Raw genomic sequence first — 22,955 nt, 5'->3', positions numbered from 1 at the left:
TATATAAAATTCTAAAGGCTACCAAAACACTATGAGAACTAATGAACTAATTTAGTGAAGTTGCAGGATACAAAACCAATCTACAAAAATCAGTTCCATTTGTACATACTAATAAGGTATCTGGGATAAAATAAAACAATCTCATGTACAATAGCATCAAAAAATTTTTTTATTATAGGAATACATTTAACCAAGGAGGTCAAAGATTTGTGCACTGAAATCTATAAAATCTTAATGAAAGAATTTGAAGAGGACACGAAAAAAAAAAGGAAGGATATCCCATCTTCATGGATTAGAAGAGTTAATAATATTAAAATACTCTCCAAAGCTGGGGTGCCTGGGTGGCTCAGTGGGTTAAGCCACTGCCTTCGGCTCAGGTCATGATCTCAGAGTCCTGGGATCGAGCCCCGCATCGGGCTCTCTGCTCGGCAGGGAGCCTGCTTCCTCCTCTCTCTCTCTGCCTGCCTCTCTGCCTACTTGTGATCTCTCTGTCAAATAAATAAATAAAATCTTTAAAAAAAAAAAATACTCTCCAAAGCTGTCTACAGATCAGTGCAGTCCATCTCACAATTCCAGTAACATTTTTCACAAAAGTAGACAAAATAATCCTAAAGTTCATTTGGGATCACAAAAGACTGCGAAGTGCAAAAGCAATCTTGAGCAATAAGAACAAAGCTAGAGACATCATATTATCTGATTTCAAAATATACTACAAAGCTACACTCATCAAAAAAGCATGGTATTGACCAAAAAACATCAAAATATAGACTATATAGAGATCCCATAAATAGATCCCTGCATTTATGGTCAATTGACCTTTGACAACAGTGCCATGAACACACATGAGGAATGGAAAGTCTCTTCAATAAAGGATGCTGGGAAAACTGGTTATCTCCATGCAGAAGAATTAAGTTGGACACTTACCTCACTTCATTAAAACAACAACAACAAAAGCCTCAAAATGGATTAAAGAGTTAAATTTAAGGCCTGAAACTAAAACTACTAGAAGAAAAAACACATAGAACAAACTTCTTGACATTCATCTGTACAATTTGATCTTTTTTATATGATCCAAAAGCACAGGTGAAAAAAATGCAAAAATAGACAGTGGGATTGTATCAAACTAAAAAGCATCTAGTAGGGAAAGATCAAGAGTAAAAACAGCCTACAGAATGGGAGAAGATATTTGCAAACCATACATCTGATAAGTCAACATCCAAAATATATAAGGAATGCAAACCATTCAATAATAAAACAACTCAGTTTAAAAATGGACAAATGCAGGAGTACCTGGGAGTATCAGTTAAGCATCTGACTCTTAATTTTGGCTCAGATCATCATCTCAGGGACATGAGATCAAGCCCCACATCAGGCTTTCTGCTCAGTGGGGAGTCAGTTGAAAATTATCTCTCTACCACTCCATCTCCCTCTGTCTCTCCCCTCACCCCCTGCTTACACACACACACACACACTCTCTAAAATAAGTAAATCTTTTTTTTTAATGGGGAAAGGCAAAATCAACATATAGAAATCTTGCATTTCTGTGTATACAATAATGAATCAACAGAATGAGAAATCAAGAAATCAATTCCATTTATAATTGTACCAAAAACCATAAGATACTTAGGAATAAGCCTAACCAAAGAGGTAAAAAAAAGATCTGTACCCTGAAAGCTGTAAAACACTGATGAAAGAAATTTAAGATGACACAAAGAAGTGGAAAATCATTCCATGCTCATGGATTGCAAGAAAAATATTGTTAAAATGTCTGTACTACCCAAAGCAATCTACACACTTAATGCAATTCCTATCAAAATACCACCAACATTTTTCATAGAGCTAGAAACAAACAATCCTAAAATTTGTATGGAACCACAAAAGACCCCAAATAGCCAAAGGAGTCTCGAAAAGCAAAGCTGGGGGCATCACAATTCCAGGCTTCAAGCTACATTACAAAGCTATCATGACCAAGATGGTATGGTACTGGCACAAAAACAGTCAGTGGAACATAATAGAAAATCCAGAAATGAACTCACAACTACACGGTCAATTAATCTTCAACAAAGCAGGAAAGGATATGCAATGAAAAAAGACACTCTCTTCAACAAGTGGTGTTGAGAAAACTAAACAGCAACATGCAGAAGAATGAAACTGGACTACTTTCTTAAACCATAAACATATATAAATTCAAAATGGATGAAAGACCTAAATGAATCCATCCAAATCCTAGAGGAGAACATGGGCAGTAACCTCTCTGACCTTGGCTTTAGCAGCTTCTTATTAGATACATGTCCTGAGGCAAAGGAAACAAAAGCAAAAATGAACTGTTGGGACTTTATCAAAATAAAAAGCTGCACAGTGAAGGAAATAATCAACAGAACTAAAAGGTAGCCTCCAGAATGGGAGAAGAAATTTGCAAATGACATATCTGGTAAGGGGTTAATATCCCAAATATATAAAGAATATATCAAACTCAACACCCAAAAGAGAAATAACCCAGTTTAAAACTGGGCAGAAGAAATGAATAAAAATTTTTCCAAAGAAGACCAAACACATGGCTAACAGACACATGAAAAGATGCTCAGCATCACTCATCATCAGAGAAATACAAATCAAAACTACAATGAGCTATCACTTCAAACCAATCAGAATGACTAAAATTAATAACACTGGAAACAACAGGTGCCGGTGAGGCTGTGGAGAAAGGAGAGCCCTCTTACACTGTTGGTGGGAATGCAAACTGGTGCAGGCACTCTGGAAAATACTAAGGAGGTTTCTCAAAAATTAAAATTAGAATTACCCTATAATCCAGCAGTTGCACTATTAGGCATTTATTCAAAGGATACAAAAATACTGATTCAGAGGTAGACACGCAACCCAGGGTTTATAGTACCGTTATCAGTAATCCAAGCTATGAAAAGAGCCCAAATGCACATCGACTAATGAATGGATAAAGAAGATATGGTATACAATACGATTCTATTCAGCCATAAAAAAAAAAGAGTGAAATCTTGCCATGTGCAATGACGTGAATGGAGCTAGAGTATTTTGCTAAGCAAAATTAAGTCAGAGAAAGACGAATATCATATGATTTTACTCCTAAGTGGAATTTAAGAAACAAAACAAACATGGGGGCCAAGGAAGGCAAACCAAGAAATAGACTCTTAACCATAGAGAACAAATTGAGGGTTACTGGAGGGTTGGTGGGTGAGGTGATATGTTAAGTAGGTGGTGTGTACCAAGGAGGGCACTTGTGATGAGAACCAGGTGCTGTGTGTAAGTGATGAATCACTAAATTCTACACCTGAGACTAATATTGCAGTATATGTTAACTAGCTAGAATTTAAATAAAAACTTGGTGGGGGGGGGGGAATGTAATAAAAAGTAAAATGGGGGGCACCTGGGTGGCTCAGCGGGTTAAGCCTCTGCCTTCGGCTCAGGTCATGATCCCAGGGTCCTGGGATCGAGCCCCACATCGAGCTCTCTGCTCAGCAGGGAGCCTGCTTCCCCCTCTCTCTCTGCCTGCCTCCCTGCCTACTTGTGATCTCTCTCTCTCTCCCCCTCTCTCTGTGTCAAATAAATCAATAAAATCTTAAAAAAAAAAAAAAAAGAAGAAAGAAAAAGTAAAATGGGCAGAGGACCTGAATAGACATATCTCAAAATAAATAGCCAACAGAGAAGAAGTTAAGATGGCAGAGGACTAGGGGGATCCTAAGCTTGTTTCATCCCTCAAATACAAGTAGATAGTTATTGAATCATTCTGAACGCCCAGGAAATCAATCAGAGATCTGAGAAAACAAATACTGCAAGTCTACAAGTAGAAAAACAACCACTGTTTGGAAGATAGGAGATACAGAGACTTGAATCTGGTGTGATATAGCTGAGGATACCACAGAGGGGACAGAGCCTACTTAAGAAGCCTACCTCAAGGGGCGCCTGGGTGGCTCAGTTGTTAAGCGTCTGTCTGCCTTCCGCTGGGTCATGATCCCAGGGTCCTGGATTCCTGGGATCGAGCCCCGAATTGGACTCCCTGCTCAGCGGGAAGCCTGCTTTTCCCTCTCCCACTCCCCCTGCTTGTATTCCTTCTCTCACTGTGTCTCTGTCTGTCAAACGAATAAATGAAAATCTTAAAAAAAAGAAGAAGAAGAAGAAGCCTACCTCAAAGTATTACAAGCAGCAAAGTGCAAAATCGAAACTTTTTGAGGTCTGCTCCAGTGCTCCAGTGGGGGACATGCCTAGGTTAAAGGTGCTCAGGTGGAGAAGTGTGGCAGAATCCCAGGTGTGACAGCCCGGTCTGAGGATCCCTGGGGTTGAAAGACAAACATGTCATGCCTGAGTGCAGCAGAATTCTCAGGTATAGGAGCAGGGAAGCCAGCTGAGAAGAGTGAGTCTACATGCTGGCTTTTTGCTGTGTGTTGCCATAAAGTGGAACTACTGCAGAGCTGTACAATCACTCTCCTGGGATGGGTCCAACAAAAGGCAGAAGTGAGATGAGACCCTCCCTGAAGGGAACAATGCAGTCCTAGCCACAGCATTCTCTAAAATTTGGAGTTGAAACTCAGTCATGTGCCTGAGATAAAAATGCTTGGTCACAGGCTGGATGAACACAGAATTTTGATAGAAACCAGGGAGACAAGACTGGTTGCTCTTCTGTGAGGGCTCACTAAAGACTATTGGGTGCGAATATTCAGCTCTGGGGCCAGAGAGCCAGGTGTGGCCATCCTCATCTCACCCCTCAGTGCTAAAAACCTTCAGGGAGCAAAACAGCACCACCTACTGGAACCCAGAGCCACTTAGCCTGAGCCCTGCCTCCCTCCACACTTTGAAGCACATTTCCACTAGGGCAAATCCACCTGAGAATCAGCACAACAGACTCCTTCTCCCAGAACACCAACAAAACCAACTCACTTGAACCAACTTGATTGATCATAGAGGGCTGCAAAGCTTTAGCTTTTCGGGAAAACAGTATATAACATTCTTTGTGGTTTTATTCTTTAGTCTTCAGTAATTCTTTTTTCAATTATAATCTTTTCAATTATTTTTTATTTTTCAATTTTTTTACGTATACTTCATGTATGTTTTTTTATTTTTGTTTCCTTTTGTTTCCTTATTTTTGTTTTGTTTCATTGTATGTTATTTTATCTATATATAAACATATGTATGTTATTCTTTCTAATTTTAGGAACTGGTTTCTTTTAACAAGTGGACCAAAACACACCCAGGATCTAGTTTTTTTGTTTATTTGTTGTTGTTGGGTTTTTTCTTTTTTTTTTTTTTTTCTGGACAAAATGACTAGACAAATTCACCCCAAAGGGAAAAAAACAGGAGATAGTGTTCAGTCAGGGATTTAATCAATATAGATATAAGTAAGATGTCTGAAATAGAATTTAAAATGATTGTAAGGATACTAGCTGGGCTTGAAAAAAGCATAGAAGACAGTGGAGAATTCCTTACTATAGAGACAACTAAAATCTAGTCAGGCTAAAATTTAAAATGCTGTTACCAAGATACAGATACGGAGACTGTAAAAATGAAAATGAACAAGTAGAGCAATGAATCAGTGATATAGAAGATAAAATTATTTAAAAAGAGCAGAAAAGAAGAAAGAAAATGAAAACTATTAGATCACAAGGGTAGACTTAGGGAACTCAACAATTCCATTAAGGGAAATAATATCCATATTATAGGAGTCCCAGAAGATAAAGAGCAGGAAAAAGGGGCAGAAGGTATAGCTGAGCAAATTATACTTAGAATTTCTGTAATCTGTGGAAGGAAACGCATTCAAACACAAGAAGCACAGAGAACTCCCCTCAAAATCAACGAAAATAGGTCAACTCAACAAAGTGAAACTTGCAAATTAAAAAAATAAAGAGAAAATCCTGAAAGCAAGATCAGAACAAAAGGTCCTTAATCTAAAGGGTAGACACATAAGGTTGGCAGCAGACCTGTCCAGAGACCTGGCAGGCCAGAAAGGACCTTCATAATATATTGAATATGCTACATGGGGAAATTATCCTGCCAAGAATACTTTATCTAGCAAGGCTGTCATTCAGAATAGGAGAGAGAAAGCATTTCCAAAACAAAAACTCAAAGAATTTGTGAACACTAAACCATCCCTAAAAGAAATATTAAAGGGGACTCTTTGAGAGGAAAGAGAGCCCAAAAGTAACAAAGACCAGAAAGGAATAGACAATCTATAGAAACAACAAACAAACACAACAGTGGTACTAAATTCATATCTTTCAATAATTACTCTGAATGTAGACAGACTAAATGCTCCAATTTAGGACATAGGGAATCAGAAAGGTTCAAACAAAAAGACCAAGATTCATTGATATGCTGCTTACAAGACTCATTTTAGACCCAAAGACACCTCCAGATTGAAAATGAGGGGGTAGAAAACCATTTATTGTGCTAATGGACATCAAAAGAAAACTAGAGTAGATGTCCTTTTATCAGACAAACTAGATTTTAAACCAAAGACTGAAATAAAAGATGAAGGACACTCTATCATAATTAAAGGGTCTATCCAACAAGATCTAGCAATTGTAAATATTTATACCCCTAACTTGGGAGCACCCAAATATATGAATTACTTAATTATAAAATTAAGGAAACTCATTGATAATAATACAATAATAGTAGGGGACTTTAACACCCCACTACAGCAATGGACAGATCATCTAAGCAGAAGATTAACAAGGAAACAAGGGCTTTGAATGACACACTGGACCAGATGGACTTAACAGATACAGTCAGAGCATTTCATCCTGAAGCAGCAGAGTACACATTCTCTCTGAGTACACATGAAGCATTCTGCAGAATAGATAAAATATGAAGTCACAAATCAGGTCTCCACCAGTAAAAGATTTGAGATATACCATTCATATTTTCAGACCACAGTGTGAAGAAACTTGAAGTCAACTACGAGAAAAAATTTGGAAGGATCACAAATACATGGAGGTTAAAGAACTCACTAAAGAATGAATGGGCCAGGGGCGCCTGCATGGCTCAGTGGGTTAAGCCGCTGCCTTCGGCTTGGGTTGTGATCTCACGGTCCTGTGATCAAGGCCACATCAGGCTCTCTGCTCAGCAAGAAGTCTGCTTCCCCCTCTCTCTCTGCCTGCCTCTCTGCCTACTTGTGATCTCTGTCTGTCAAATAAATAAATAAAATCTTAAAAAAAAAATGAATGGGCCAACAAGGAAATTAAAGAAGAATTTTAAAACCACATGGAATCAAATAAAAATGAAAACAACAATTCAAAACCTTTGGGAGGCAGCAAAGTATATAGCAATACAGGCCTTCCACATGAAACAAGAAATACACAAGCTAACCTTACACCTAAAGCAACTGGAAAAAGAACAGCAAATAAAGCCTAAATCCACCAGGAGAAGAGAAATAATAAAGATTAGAACAGAAATCAATAATATAGAAATTTAAAAAAAAACAGTTGAGATCAACAAAGCTGGGAGCTGGTTCTTTGAAAGAATTAATGAGATTGATAAATCCCTAACCAGACTTATCAAAAAGAAAAGAGAAAGGACCCAAATAAATAAAACCATGAATGAAAGAGGAGAAATTACAACCAACACAAAAGAAATACAAACAATTAGAGTATTATGAGCAATTATATTCCGACAAATTAGTCTGAAAGAAATGGATAAATTCCTAGAAACATTATGAACTACCAAAACTGAAACCAGAAGAAATAGGAAAACCTGAACAGATCAATAACCAGCAAAGAAGTTGAATCAGTAATGAAAAATCTCCCAAAAAACAAGAGGCCAAGGCTAGGTGGCTTCCCAGAGGAATTCTATAAAACAAGAGTTAATAATACCTATTCTTCTGAAACTGTTCCAAAAAGTAGAAATGGAAGGAAAACTTCCAAACTCATTCTGTGAGACCAACCAACATTACCTTGATCCAAAAAAAAAAAAAAAAATAGACAAAGACCCCATTATAAAGGAGAATTACAAACCTATATCTGTGATGAGCACAGATGCAGAAATTCTTACCACAATGCTGGCTAGTAGGATCCAACAGTACATTAAAATGATTAGTCACCATGACCAAGTGAGATTTATTCCCAGGCTGCAAGTTTGGTTCAATATCTGCAAGTCAATCAATGTGATACACCACATTAATAAAGGACAAGAACCATATAATCTTCTCAATAGATGAAGAAAAAGCATTTGACAAAATATAGCATCCTTCCTTAATAAAAACCTCAACTATGCAGAGATAGAGGGAACATACCTCAACATCATAAGGCCATGTACAAAAGATCCACAAGGAATATCATCCTCAATGGGGAAAAACTGAGAGCTTTTCCTCTAAGATCAAGAACATGACCCAGATGTCCACTCTCACCACTGTTGTTTGACATAGTACTGGAAGTCCTAGGCTTAGCAATTGAACAACAAACCAAAATCAAAGGCATCCAAATTGACAAATAAGTCAAACTTGCACTCTTCACAGACATGGTAGTTTATGTAGAAAACCCAAATACTCCACCAAAAACTTTTTAGAACTGATACAGAAATTCAGCAAAGTCACAGGATATAAAATCAATATACAGAAGTCTGTTGCATTTCTATACGCTAACAATGAAGCAGCAGAAAGAGAAATTAAGGAATCAATCCCATTTATAATTGCACCAAAAAAAAAAAAAAAAAAAAGAAGAAAAGAAAAAGAAAAAGCTGGTGGCATTATAGTTCTAGACCTTAACCTGTACTACAAAGCTGCAGTCATCAAGACAATATGGTACTGGCATAATAACAGACACGTAGATCAGTGGAACACACTAGAGAATCCAGAAATGGACCCTCAAATCTATGGTCAACTAATCCTTGACACACAAGGAAGGAATATCCAATGAAAAAAAGACAATCTCTTCAACAAGTAGTGTTGGGAAACTGGACAACAACATACAGAAGAATGAAACTGGACCACTTATACCATATGCATAAATAAGTTCAAAATGGATGAAAGACCTAAATGTGGGACAGGAATCCATTAAAATCCTAGAGGAGAACACAGACAGCAACATCTTTGACCTTGGCCACAGCAACTTCTTGCCAGACATGTTTCCAAACGCAAGGGAAACAAAAGCAAAAATGAACTATTGGGACTTCATTAGGATAAAAAGCTTTTACACAGCTAAGGAAGCAATCAACAAAACTAAAGGGCAACCTACAGAATGGGAGAAAATATTTGCAAATGATATATCTGATAAAAGGCTAGTATCCAAAATCTATAGAGAACATAGGGCGCCTGGGTGGCTTAGTGTGTTAAGCCTCTGCCTTTGGCTCAGGTCATGATCTCAGGGTCCTGAGATTGAGCCCCACATCGGGCTCTCTGCTCAGCGGGGAGCCTGCTTCCTCCTCTCTCTCCCTACTTGTGATCTCTCTGTCAAATAAAATCTTAAAAAAAAAAAAAAAAGAACATATCAAACTCAACAACTGGAAAACAAAAAAAATCCCATCAAGAAATGGGCAGAAGACATGAACAGACATTTCCCCCAAAGACGACATCCAGACAGCTAACAGATGCATGAAAAAATGCTCAACATCACTCAGCCTCAGTGAAATAGAAATCAAAACCACAATGAGATACCTACCATCTCACACTGGTCAGAATGGCTAAAACTAACAACTCAGGAAACAACATATGTTGGTAAGGATGTGAAGAAAGGGGAACCCTCTTACACTGTTAGTGGGAATGCAAGCAGATACAACCACTCTGGAAAACAGCATGGAGGTTCCTCAAAAAGTTAAAAATAAAACTACCCAGTCCAGTAATTGCACCACTAGGTATTTATCTAAAGGATACAAAAGTTGCAATTTGAAGGGGAACGTGCACCACAATGTTTATAGCCGCAATGTCCACAATAGCTAAAATATGTATGGAAAGAGTCCAAATGTCCATTGACAGATGAATGGATAAAGAAGTGGTGTGTGTCTACACACACATGCACACAGACACACACACACACACACAAAATGGAATATTACTCAGCAATCAAAAATAATGAAATCTTGCCATTTGTAATGATGTGGATGGAACTAGAAGGTACTATGCTAAGCAAAATAAGTCAGAGAAAGACAAATCCCATATGATTTCACTCATATGTAGAATTTAAGAAACAAAACAGATGAACATAGGAGAAGGGAAGGAAAAGAAAATAAGATAAAAGCAGAGGGATACAAACCATGGGAGACTCTTAACTATATAGGAAATAAACTGAGGGTTGCTGGAGGGTGGTAGGTGGGGTGGAAGGAGTAACTGAGTGATGGGCATTAAGCAGGGCACTTGATATAATGAGCACTTGGTGTTATATGCAAGTGATGAATCACTAAATTTTACCCCTGGAACTAATCACTGTATGTTAACTAAATTGAATTTAAATTTTAAAAAATTTTAATAATAAAAGTAGTTATGTTTTTTTTTTAATTTTAAATTCTATTTAAAAACAACAGCAACAAGGCAAATAGCCAACTGGTAAATTAAAGATGCTCAACATTGGGGCATCTGGGTGGCACATTGGGTTAAGCACGTAACTCTTGGTTTCGGCTCAGGCCATGATCTCAGGGTTGGGAAATCAACCCCCATGTCAGCCTCCACACTCAGGGGAGTCTGCTTGAGATTCTCTCTCCCTCGCCCTTTGTCCCTCATGCTCATGCACACTCTCACTCTCTCTCTCTCTCACCAATAAATTAATTAATTTTTTTAAAAAAGATGCTCAATATTGCTAACCATCAGGGAAATGCAAATCAAAACCACAATATCACCTCCCACCTATTATTTACAATGTCTGTCATAAAATAATAAGTGTTGACAAGGATGTGGAGAAAACAGAAACTGGTAGACTCTTGATGGGAATATAAGTTGGTACAACCATTATGGTAAACAGTATGGCAGTTCCTCAAAAAATTAAAAATAGAACGACCATATGATCCCATAATCCCACTTTTGGATATGCATCCAAAGAAAAATCAGTTTCTTAATTTTATTTTACTTTCTGAATATGGTGTTATTATTGTGCCAAAGTGGAAAATATGCTGGTAATAAATGGGAAATTTTCTGAAGCTCAAGGAATCTATCTTCTCAAATTATGACTGATTTATGAACAAATGTAATGCTTTTAACCACAGTAAATAAGTAAAACAAATTTTTTTCTAACTTGAAACTCATAGAAGTACAGCCTGTAAAACTGACCTCAAATTACTTCACTACAACTCCAACTTGCTTCTTTTTTAAACAATTGTTTTTCTATTGAGGTAATAATTGAAATATGAGATTAGTTTCAGATACACAACATAATCATTTGGTATTCATATATATTGCAAAGTGATCGCCAAAATAAGTCCACTTAACATCCATCACCATACAAAGTTAAAAATTTTTTTCTTGTGAAAACTTTTAAGATTTTAGCAACCCTCAATATGCAGTAAAGTATTTTAACTATAGTCACCATGCAGTACATTACATCCCCAGGACTGACTTATAAATGGAAGCTTGTACCTTTTCAATACCTTTACCCTATTTGCACGCACCCCTCCCCCGCCCGCCACTCTCCACTCTGGTAACCACCAGTCTTTTCGCTGTGTCTGTGACCTCAGTTATTTATTTTTTTCTTAGATTTCAAATACAAGTGAGATCATAGAGTATCTGTGTTTGACTTATTTCATCTAGCATAATGCCTCAGGAGTCCATCTGTGTTGTCACAAATGGCAGGATTTCATTTTTGGGTTTTTTTTTTAATTAACATACAGTATTATGTTAGTTTCAGGTATATAATTATTTCACAGTTCTGTACATTTCTCAGTCTTCATCAGGATAAGTGTACTCTTAATTCCCTCTGTTTCACCCATCCCCTCCCCACCTCCCCTCTGGCAACCACCAATTTGTTCTCTGTATTTAAGAGTCTGGGTTTTCTGTTTGGGTCTTTTCTTCATTTATTTGCTTTGTTTCTTAAATTTCACATATGAGTGATAATCATACAATATTCGTCTTTCTCTGACCTAATTTATTTCATGTAGCATTATACTCTCTAGTCTACCCATGTTGTTTGCAAATAGCAAGATTTCATTCTTTTTTTTAGCTGAGTAATATTTCATTTTGCATATACATACCACATCTTCCTCCAGTCATCTATCAGTGGACACTTGGGTTGCTTCTGTATCTTGGCTATTGTAAGTAACCCTGAAGCAAACATGGGGTGCATATACGTTTTCAAAATAATGTTTTTGTTTTCTTAGGTAAATACCCAGTAATGGAATTACTAGATCATATGGTATTTCTATTTTTAACTTTTGGAGGAACCTCCATACTGTTTTCCACAGTGGCTGCACCAGTTTACATTCCCATGAACGGTGCATGAGGGTTCCTTTTTCTCCACATCCTCACCAACACTCATTATTTCTTGTATTTTTTATTTTAGCCATTCTGACAAGTATGAAGTGATACCCCATTGTGGTTTTAGTTTGCAGTTCCCTGATGATTAGTGATGTTTACCACCTTTTTAGGGGTCTGTTGGCCATCTGTATGTCTCCTTTAGAAAAATGTCTATTAAGGAGTGCCTGGGTGGCACAGTTGGTTAAGCCTCCAGCTCTTGGTTTTGGCGCAGCCAAACCAAGTCACAATCTTGAGGTCATGAGATTAAGCCCTGTGTCAGGTTCTGCACTTGGCACAGAGTGTGCTTGAGATTCTGTCTTCCTTTTCCTCTCCCTTTGCCCCTCTCATTCTTTTGTGCTTGGTCATGCTCTTATCTCTCTAAATCTTTTTTTTTTTAAGTATTCAAGTACTAAACCCATTTTTTAAATCAAATCATTTTTTAGGCTGAGTAGTATTTCACTGTGTATATATACCACATTTCCTTTATTAATCCATCAATTGACATTTGGGTTTTTACCATATTTTAGCTACTGTAAATAATGCCACATGGGATTGAACATGAGAGTGGATATATCTTTTCAACTGTTTTCATTTTCTTCAGATGAATAACCAAAGGTAGAATTGCTGGATTATACAGTAATTCTGTTTATAATTTTCTGAGAAACTCTAGTATTGTGTTCCATTGTAGCTGCACTAATTTATTTTCTTGCCACAGTACACATATATTCCCTTTTTTCCATATCCTCACTAACACTTGTTATTTCTAGTCTTTTTGATGACCATCATTCTAACAGGTGTGAGGTGATACCTCATTATCTTTTTTAACTTCATTTCCCTGATGAAATGTTGAGCATCTTGAGTCATGTTGAACATCTTCTGACGTACCTACTGGCCATCTGTGTGTCTTTGGAAAAATGTTTATTTAGATCCTCTACCCATTGTTTGGTCAGTTGGGTTTTTTTGTTTGTTTGTTTGTTTGGCTATTGAGTTATATGACTTCTTTATATGTTTTGGATATACAGGAGGTTGCCAATAAAAATTAAAATTTTTATTTTGTTGATGATTTCCTTTGCTGTGCAAAAGCTTTTTTAGTTTAATGTAGTCTCACTTTATTTTTGCTTTTGTTACCTTTGTTTTTGGTATCAGATCCATAAAATCATTCCCAAGATGATATCAAGAGCCTACTGCCAATATTTTCTTCTAGAAGTTTTATAGTTTGATTACGTTCAGGTTTTTTAAGATTTTTTTTTTTATTATTCAGGGGCGCCTGGGTGGCTTAGTGGGTTAAGCCTCTGCCTTTGGCTTGGGTCATGATCTCAGGGTCCTGGGATCAAGTCCCACATCGGGCTCCCTGCAGGGAGCCTCCTTCCCCCGCCCCTGCCTACTTGTGATCTCTGTATGTCAAATAAATAAAATCTTTTAAAAAAAATTTTTTTTATTCATTTATTTGAGAGAGAGAGAGAGCACAAGCATGGGAGGAGCAGAAGGAGAGGGAGAGGTGGACTCCCTGCTGAGCAGGGAACCTGACACAGAACGTGATCTTGGGACCTTGGGATCATAACGTGAGCCAAAGGCAGACACTTAACCAAGTGAGCCAACCAGGTGCCCCATATTTAAGTTTTGATACATTTTTAGTTGATTTTTGTGTATAGTGTAAGATACTGGTCCAGTTTCTTTCTTTGGCATGTGGCTGTCAGTTTTTCAAGCACATTTATTGAAGTGACTATCCTTTCTCCATTTTATATCCTTGACTTCCTTTGTTCTACATCAATTAACCATATATGCATGGGTTTATTTCTGGGCTGTCTATTCTATGTCATTGTTCTGTCTGTTACTATACCAATACCACACTGTTTTGATTGCTGTAGTTTTGTAGTATATTTTGAAATCAAGTGGTATGAGGTCTCCAGCTTTTTTCTTGTTGCTCAATATTGTTTTGGCTATTCATGGTCTTTTGTCATCCCATACAAATTTTAGGACAGTTTGTTCTCTTTCTGTAAAAAATGCTATTAGAATTTTTATAGGGATTGTACCAAATCTGTAGATTGCTTTGAGTAATATTAACAATGTTAATTCTTCCAATCCATGAACATGAACTATGAACTATCTTTGCATTTATGCAAGTCGTCTTCAGTTTCTTTCATCAGTATCCTGTGGTTTTCGGTGTATAGGTCTTTTTCTTCCTTGGTTAAATTAATTGCCAGGTATTATATTATTTGGGATATAGCTGCAAATGGGCTTGTTAATTTACCTTTCTGTTACTTCCTATTGATTTTTGTATCCTGCAACTATACAGAGTTTATTAATTGTAACAGTTTTTGGTGGAGTCTGTAGGGTTTTCTGTATATAATGTCATCTCAGAGTTAACAGTTTTGCTTCTTCCATTTCCAATTTGGATGTCTTTTATTTCTTTTTCTTGCCTAATTTCTCTGGCTAGGGCTTCCAGTGCTATCTTGAATACAAATGGTGAAAGTGGGTATTTTGTCTTGTTCCAGATCTTACAGGAAAAATTTCAACTTTTCATCGTTGAAGATGATGTTAGCTGTGGGCTTGCATATATGGTCTTTATTATGTGGAGGTATAATCCCTCTATACCCACTTTATTATTTTAGTTTTATTAAGGATTTTTTTCCTGAGATTTTATCTTGTTTTTTAGTTCAGAACATATTTTTTTGTTAATTCATTTTGCTTGACTCTGTTGGTTACTGTGCATTAGATAAAATGGTCACCTCTCCAACTCTTGAATAGCAGCATCGTGTAGTAGTGAATCTTATTATTCCACCCCTGCCCTAGCTGTAGTCTCTTAAACCTTTAAATTGTCCATGCATCCTATTTTATTTTAAACGGCTCCCAGTAGTTGAGGTTGTGCCAAGAGCTATCAGTGTCCTAAAGGATCCTTGTTTTCATCTTTTTAAAGTATGCACATATATACATACAGTCATGTGGGACCACAAGCATAAGCCCCACTGACTGTCCGAGCTAAGCAATATCAAAGTGTCTCCTGGGAAGCAGTCCCCAAAATTGGGGCACCATGTAAGTGCATACACTCCTTTCTAAAAGATTCCAGCAAGCTAGAGCAAGACAAAGGGAGAGCACAAAGATGGCATCCACTGGCCTCCATTCTGTGAAAGTAACTCCATAAGCTTCTAAATGTGTGCCAAACCTGAAACCTGCCTTTTGGGCTAAAATTCCAACATAAGCAAATAGCTCTCTTTCACAGAAAGCCTGGGGGCTTTCTTGTCTGTGCAGTACCCTGGATATAGTAGCCTGCCAAGAACTGTGTCTCCTATTGTTACAGTCCCATGGGGCCCAGGAACACAAGCCCCGCCCCTGGCCACAAGAACCAGGCTATCAGTGAGTGTCCACTGGGTGGCAGCTGCAAGTACCAGGCAGGGCTCCAGATATAAAAACAGGGGCATCAGATGTGTGTAAAATCTCCCTCCAGGAGATACTGGCACTCTGTAGTGCAGCAGAGGGGGGAAAGTGAAGATGGTATCCACTAGCCTTTGTTCCCAGAGAGTACCCCAGGCAGGCCCCTAGATGTGAAACTAGATGCCTACTGATAGGCCAAGGATTTAAAATAAGGAAATGCGTCTCTTTCACAGAAAGTCTGTGTGCTGACTGGCTACTTCTGCACTGGTCCTTGGGGTGGGTGAGTCCAAGCACACAAGCCATTTAAGAGCCATTTCTCACTTCACTATAGCCTTGTCGGTCTCATGGACACAAGCTCTGTTGGTTTCCAGAACTAGATGTTTTAGGGAATCATCTTTTAGTTGCAGGTCCTAAAAGTTATGGGGCCCAGTGTGAGATTCAAATCCTTAACTCCTTGGAAGAAGTTCAGGTTTAAGTTCCCTCCTGATTGCAGGTCACCATGACAGAGGTGGAAATTAGAGTGAGATTGTATCTCAGCCTGTCCTACCCACATAGATGTGGGGTTTTTCTTGTTTGTCCAGTGTGTAGGAGTCACTCAGGTAGTTTTAATGGTTCTTTTCAGAGGAAATTAATTGCACCATATATAGCTGTTGATTTGGTGTATCTGTGGGAGGAAGTCAGTTCAGGATCTTCGTATATCACTATCTCAAATCAGAGCTCTGAAATTAAGATCATGAAGAGGTACCTGCACTCCCATGTTCATTGCAGCGTTATTCACAGTAGCCAAGATATGGAATCACCCTGAATATCCCCTGGTGGATAAATGGATAAAGAAAGTATATTGTGTGTGACACATACACACTGGAATATTATGGCATATATATATGTATATATATGCATATAATGGAATATTATTCACCCTTTAAAAAGAAGGAAATCCTGTTATTTGCAATGATGTGGATGAACCTGGAGTACACCATACTAAGTGAAATAAGGCAGGGGCGCCTGGGTGGCTCAGTGGGTTAAGCTGCTGCCTTCGGCTCAGGTCATGATCTCGGGGTCCTGGGATGGAGCCCCGCATTGGGCTCTCTGCTCAGCAGGGAGCCTGCTTCCTCCTCTCTCTCTGCCTGCCTCTCTGCCTACTTGTGATCTCTCTCTGTCAGATAAATAAATAAAATCTTTAAAAAAAAACTAAGGCTGTCACAGAGAGACAAATACTGCATTATCTTACTTATATGTAGAATCCAAAAACAGTCAAATACAAACAGGCATAGAGTAGAATTTTGGTTAGGAGGGGCTGAGGGGAGAGGGCAATGGGGAAGAGCTGGTCAAAGGGTACAAAGTTGCAGTCAGGATGAAACATACAAATTGGTGACTATAGTTTATAATACTGTACTGAATACTGGAAATTTGCTAAGGGAGTAGATTTTCAGGTCCTCTCACCCCCCTTCCTCCCAAAAATGGTAACTAAGTGAGGCGATGCTCTGTTAAGTAGTTTTACTGTCATAATTTTCACTATATATTAAATTATCTTATTGTACAACTTAAATACAGTTTTTACTTAAAACATTAAACAATTATTAAAAAAATTTTAGCCACAGTAAAAATGTAGAGAAACAAAATTAACTGCAATTATGTATCCTATATATCCAATATATCTGAAATGTTATTTGAACATGTAATCAGTATAAAAATACTGATGTTTTACTTTTTTCATATTAAGTCTTCAAAATCTACTGTGTATTTGCCCTTAAAGATACCTCAAATTGGACCAGTCAGGGTGCCTGGGTGGCTCAGTTGGTTAAGCATATGCCTTCAGCTCAGGTCATAATCCCAGGATCCTGGGATCAAGCCCCAAGTCTGCTTCTCCCTCTCCCTCTCCCTCCCCCTGCTCATGCTGTCATTCTTGTTCTCTCTCAAATAAATAAAATCTTTAAAAAATATTGAACTAGAGTTATGTGGATAGTGGCTACCATATTTGATCATATAGATGTGAATAACAAGAGTTCCAGAAAAAGAATGGATAAGGGTAAAAAGAAGCAGGGAAGAAATAAAATAATTTAAGATTTCCAAGAACTAAGGGACAGGGCTCTCAGAAAGCCCCATAAAATAGATAAATTAGACCCAAACCAGGATACTTCATCATGATATTTCAGAACACAAAGAACCCAGAGAAATCTCTATAGGCTTTAGAAAAAAAAAAAAAGGTTATTGTAGTCAAAGGATCAGATATCAGCATGGCTTTAGACTTTTCAAAAACAGTGGATAGATAGAAGACAGTGTATCATTGCCTTTAAAATTCTGAAGGAAAAGTACCACTGAGGTTTAATCCTATAACTAGCCAAAATATCAACCAAGTTAGGAGGTAGATAAAAGATATTTTCAACTATCCAAGATCTCAAAAAACATTACCTGCCATGCTCCTTTTTTCAGGAAGCTACTGAAAGGTGTGTTACACCAAACAAGGAAGTCAATCAAGAATGAGGAAAGTGTGAAATACAAGAAATGGGAGAAAGGTGAAAGGAATCCCTGGGATGAAACTGTGAACCCAGCCTAGAGGGCAAACAGTCCAGGTTAGAGTAAGTTGGAAGGAAGCAAGAAAGACTTCATCAAGAAAATCTAGTTGGTAGAACCCTGATGAGACTGATTATGGTTGTAGAGAACTGGCAGATATGGGCATTGAACAGTAACATGTAGACAGAAATCTAAGCAAATAGGAGAGAAAAGAAAAAAAAGTTATAAACTCTGAATGTTGGGTATTTTAAGAGGTCCAGAAGGGCATGTAGGTAAAGTGGAATGAGAGGTAAAAGAGCTAGAATTTCATCTTTCATAGTGTGAAATTAATATACAGCTCTTAAAACTGAAATGTAAGGAAGGAGTAATATAGGCATCTTATATGAAAATATAAAGATAAAAAAATAAAATAACCAGTGTCTTTATGTCCTAGCATTGAGTATTGGTTCCGCTGCATGGATGTGGATGGGGATGGTATTCTCTCCATGTACGAGCTAGAGTACTTCTATGAGGAGCAGTGCGAACGGATGGAAGCCATGGGCATTGAGCCATTGCCATTCCATGATTTGCTGTGTCAGATGCTTGACCTGGTGAAGCCAGCCATTGATGGTAAGATTGAGTAAAAGGCCACTTGCACTTTTCACCTATGTAACAGAGTGGGGCATTTAATCCTGGATTGTCCTAAATTATTTAACTTACAGAGTCTTCCATACTGACTTCCCAAATACAGAAATATTTAAATTTCTCTTTTTAGTGTGGAACCAACAATTGAGGGCAAATCCTACTTAAGAAGTTTTTCCATAGAGGGGTGCCTGGGTACCTCAGTCAGTTAAGCATTCAGCTCTTGATTTCAGCTCAGGTCATGATCTCAAGGTCAGATCAAGCCCCACCTGGGGCTCCATGCTCAGAGGGGAGTCTGTTTGAGATTCTCTCTCTCCTCCCTGTGCCCTGGCCCACTGCACTCTCAAATAAATAAGTATATCTTTAAAAAAAAAAAGTTGCCCACAGAAACAGAAAACCGATTACTGATTGCCCAGAGCTCAGGATAAGAGGAGCTGTGGAAGGTCAGCTTGATGGGTACAGAGTTTCCTTTTGAGGTGAAGAAATATTATGGAGCTCAATAGTAGTGATGGTTTCACAACATTGTGGATGTACTAAAAGCCATGGAATTACACACTAAAATGGTTAAAATGGTGAATTTTATGTCAGTTTTACCTCAAAAAAATGGGTTCTTGTATAATAAAATTAGCATATACATATACTTTTAAACTTCAGTAAAAGATTTTTTCATTTGCCAAAAAACATTTCTTGAAATTTAGTAATTTATTTTTACATAGGGAAAATAACGCTACGAGATCTGAAGAGATGCAGAATGGCACACATCTTTTATGACACTTTCTTTAATCTGGAGAAGTACTTAGACCATGAACAGAGAGATCCCTTTGCGGTCCAGAAGGTACTGGTTTTAACTTCTATATGAGGGCTGCAGTATCAGGGGTTGTGTCCTACAGATAAAAATGATCTCTACCTATAGGAGACTTGTATTTTTAGAAGTAACATTTAAAACATTTCATCACATACTGAAAAGAGAAAAATGGACCTAAAGCACATCTCTCCCCACAGCTAATATTCAGATTTAGGTAACCTTCATATGCCTATCATTGTGAATTGTATGGTCTGTGTTCTTATATATATTTTAGAAACTACTTACAAAAGTTTTGAAAAAAATTTGTCCTTCCATTTTTTAAACCCTGTATCAATAGGCATATCTGTATTAGAAAGCATATTGGGGTTAACTGTGTACCATTCATTTCCAGGATGACATGGTAAACAACTTTCCCCATCATAATGAAAACTAGACATTCTCCATGATAGACAACCCTCAGATAATATAACATTTTTTCAAATGTTAATGATTGTTGTGCATGACTATCACTGTGAAGTCATTCTATACCTGAATAGAGATGAGTACCCTTCCCCATACACAAAAGTCTAGGGACCTTCAAAAAACCCTGAACATCATATGGTCTGGGTCCAGAAAGGAGTTGGGGGCAGAATATCAACACTTCCCTTCTATTCCCTTGTTTAAAAAGTAAAAATGATGTTGATAGAAAAGGACTGTTTCCACTGGTCCTATAGGAGTACAACTGCAGGAAACTTGCACCGTCTTTTCTTTTTCTTCTACATGTTGACCTAAGCAGCAGTAAGAATACAAAGATCGCCTCTAAAAACAAAAACTGCACCTTATCTTGGAGCATATCAAGGCACATTATCACTAGCTTAGAGACAGAATTATGTTTCATTGACTCAAAGATGCCCATTATCTTATATACTTTTAAACAAACAAAATTGCCATTGTAAATCTAAGATGTGTGCCAGCTTCAAAGATGTTAAAAGGATGTGGTAGGTAGGTGTTCTTAAAGTGGATTAAATATCATAACACATAGTATGGTCAATATTTAGGTATTTGCATTCTTCTAGGCATAATTAACCTTACATCTGAAGGCAGTGCTAATTTTAATCATAGAAAAACATTTTACCTGGAATATGTAATCCAAGATAATGTCCATATTGTAGAAGGAAAAGAAAATGTATAGCCTTTTCCCCCTTCATTTCTTCCATTTGTGTTAAAATTTTACTTTATAAGACGTGACGGTATATCAAGATTTGTTCTGATCTGCAAAGAACATTTTTACTCAGAAAGTGCTCAATAAATTCCAGACAGTGTGTTGAAGAGATATATGGTCAAACAGAGATAAAAAAGAACAAAAAGTAGCAATCAAGCATATACATTTTAGCACAGAAATGATTTGGGGAAGAAGGGCTGTTTCCAGGAAGATAGCACAGATGACATGGTATCTGAGCTGGCTTTTACAGAAGCAATAAAAATGTGCCGGAGGAAGGGATGGTGTATTTCAGGTAGGCATATGCAAAAACCACAAGTCACTCCAGATAGCTGCTGTGCAAAGTGCCAGGGAGACGGGCCTCGGGAAAGGTCTCTGATTATAAGGCAAAAGAATCTAGACCTAAAGAATTAGCTGCCGAGAATTCACTATAATTTTGTGATTGGAGGCATAGAAATCACATTAGGAGTGTTACTTTAATTCACGTCTTTTAACATGTTAAGATGAAACATTTTCGGGTAGATCATCACAAATGATGTATATATGTAAAGAAAATCTATCTCTAATTCTTTGTCTTTGATTATTTTTGTTTCCTGTCCTCTTTGCAATCAGGATGTTGAGAATGAGGGGCCTGAGCCTTCTGACTGGGACAGGTTTGCAGCTGAGGAATATGAGACCCTTGTTGCAGAGGAATCTGCCCAAGCACAGTTCCAGGAAGGGTGAGTGAGTCTCCCTGGGTCTTGTAGAACTTTTTTAACAGGGATAACCATATCAGGAATATTAAAACCACCTTAAAAAATCAAACTAGTAATCCCTATTTTTGAATATGATAAAAATGAGTGGTTATAACCAACTTTAGTTGAAAGAATATTTTTCCCAGCAGTCGTCTCTTCCCCTCTTCACTAATTTCCTGAAAACTCTTCACATGTCCCATTTCCTTTCAAGGAGTAGTACTTTCAGTGAAGCTAAGATCATTGTGGAGTTGTACTACAAGCCCTATAAATACAGGATGAGGCTAAAACAACTGAAGTTTTTTCAAATAATAAAGATTATCATGTTTAAAACAAGTATTTTCCATATATGGTTTTATGCATTCAACCCTAAACTAGAAGTTAGTTCTACATGGAATTTATAATAGGGTATAATTCTATAAAGGACCATAGTAAGAAATTATCCAAGACTTTCACTGCTTAGTACATTTCAGCAACTTTATAATTTGTTGGCTTTTTCCAGCATGTTCTCGGGATTCCTTTAGCAGTTCCTCTAAGGCTCTTAATAAATCCTTATTATTAATGTAATACATTTTTTTGAGTAAGTAATCCATTCATATGTTTTAATATTCAAAGAAACAAAAGAATAAATAGTAAAGTTTCTGGCTGCCCAGTTTTCCTTCCCAGAAGCAATCACTGTGGTCCTTTTCTTATGTACCCTTCGAAGGATACTCTCTGTCCCACTCTATTTCATACACACACATACACACACACATATATGCATATACATTTGTATAAATAAAAAAGCAAATACGGGGTCCCTTGACAGCTCAGTCAGTTAAGCATTCAACTCTTGATCTCAGCTTAGGTGTCAGTCTCAGGGTCATGAGTTCAAGCCCCACATTAGAGAGCCTATATTTAAAAAAATAAATAAATATACATATACATTCTTACATTTCTTTTTTCCCTTATAAATATTTAGCATATTGCATTCACTGTTTGGTACCTAGCTTTTTCGACACTTGTATAAAGTTTCTGTTACACAAGAGGAATAAGTTCTAGAGATCTGCTGTACAGCTTTGTACCTACAGTTAAAAATGTGGTATTACACATTTCAAAATGTTAAGAGGATAAAGCTCGTGTTAAGTCTTCCTACAAAATACACACAAGAATATAGGGAAATTTTTGGAGGTGATGGGTATGTTTGGCTCTTTAGTTGTGGTTATCACAGGTACATGCATATGTCCAAACTGAGCAAGATGTATTCATTAAATGCATACAATTTTTTGTGTAACAGTTAAACCTAAATGAAATTAGGTATATGTAAAGAAAACAACA

The 22,955-nt window shown here is 37.4% G+C and overlaps 1 protein-coding gene across 5 annotated transcripts in view; it reads left to right on the top strand.

Moving 5' to 3' along the window:
- Nucleotides 1-22,955, top strand: part of PPP2R3A (protein phosphatase 2 regulatory subunit B''alpha) — a 210,849-nt gene that overhangs the window by 163,368 nt on the left and 24,526 nt on the right. For 4 of the 5 annotated variants that reach the window (XM_047736286.1, XM_047736302.1, XM_047736293.1 and 1 more), the window contains 3 exons: nucleotides 18,717-18,892; nucleotides 19,621-19,739; nucleotides 21,520-21,626. In XM_047736286.1, the coding sequence (XP_047592242.1) occupies nucleotides 18,717-18,892; nucleotides 19,621-19,739; nucleotides 21,520-21,626 (402 nt within the window). Of the gene's footprint in view, nucleotides 1-178; nucleotides 415-18,716; nucleotides 18,893-19,620; nucleotides 19,740-21,519; nucleotides 21,627-22,955 lie in introns of those variants that run through there. The other variant, XM_047736320.1, reaches the window with a different exon arrangement.

This window comes from Lutra lutra, chromosome 1, assembly GCF_902655055.1.
Source record: "Lutra lutra chromosome 1, mLutLut1.2, whole genome shotgun sequence".
Taxonomy (NCBI): domain Eukaryota; kingdom Metazoa; phylum Chordata; class Mammalia; order Carnivora; family Mustelidae; genus Lutra; species Lutra lutra.
Note: the sequence above shows the minus strand (reverse complement) of the source record. Positions and strands in the feature narration are given on the sequence as shown.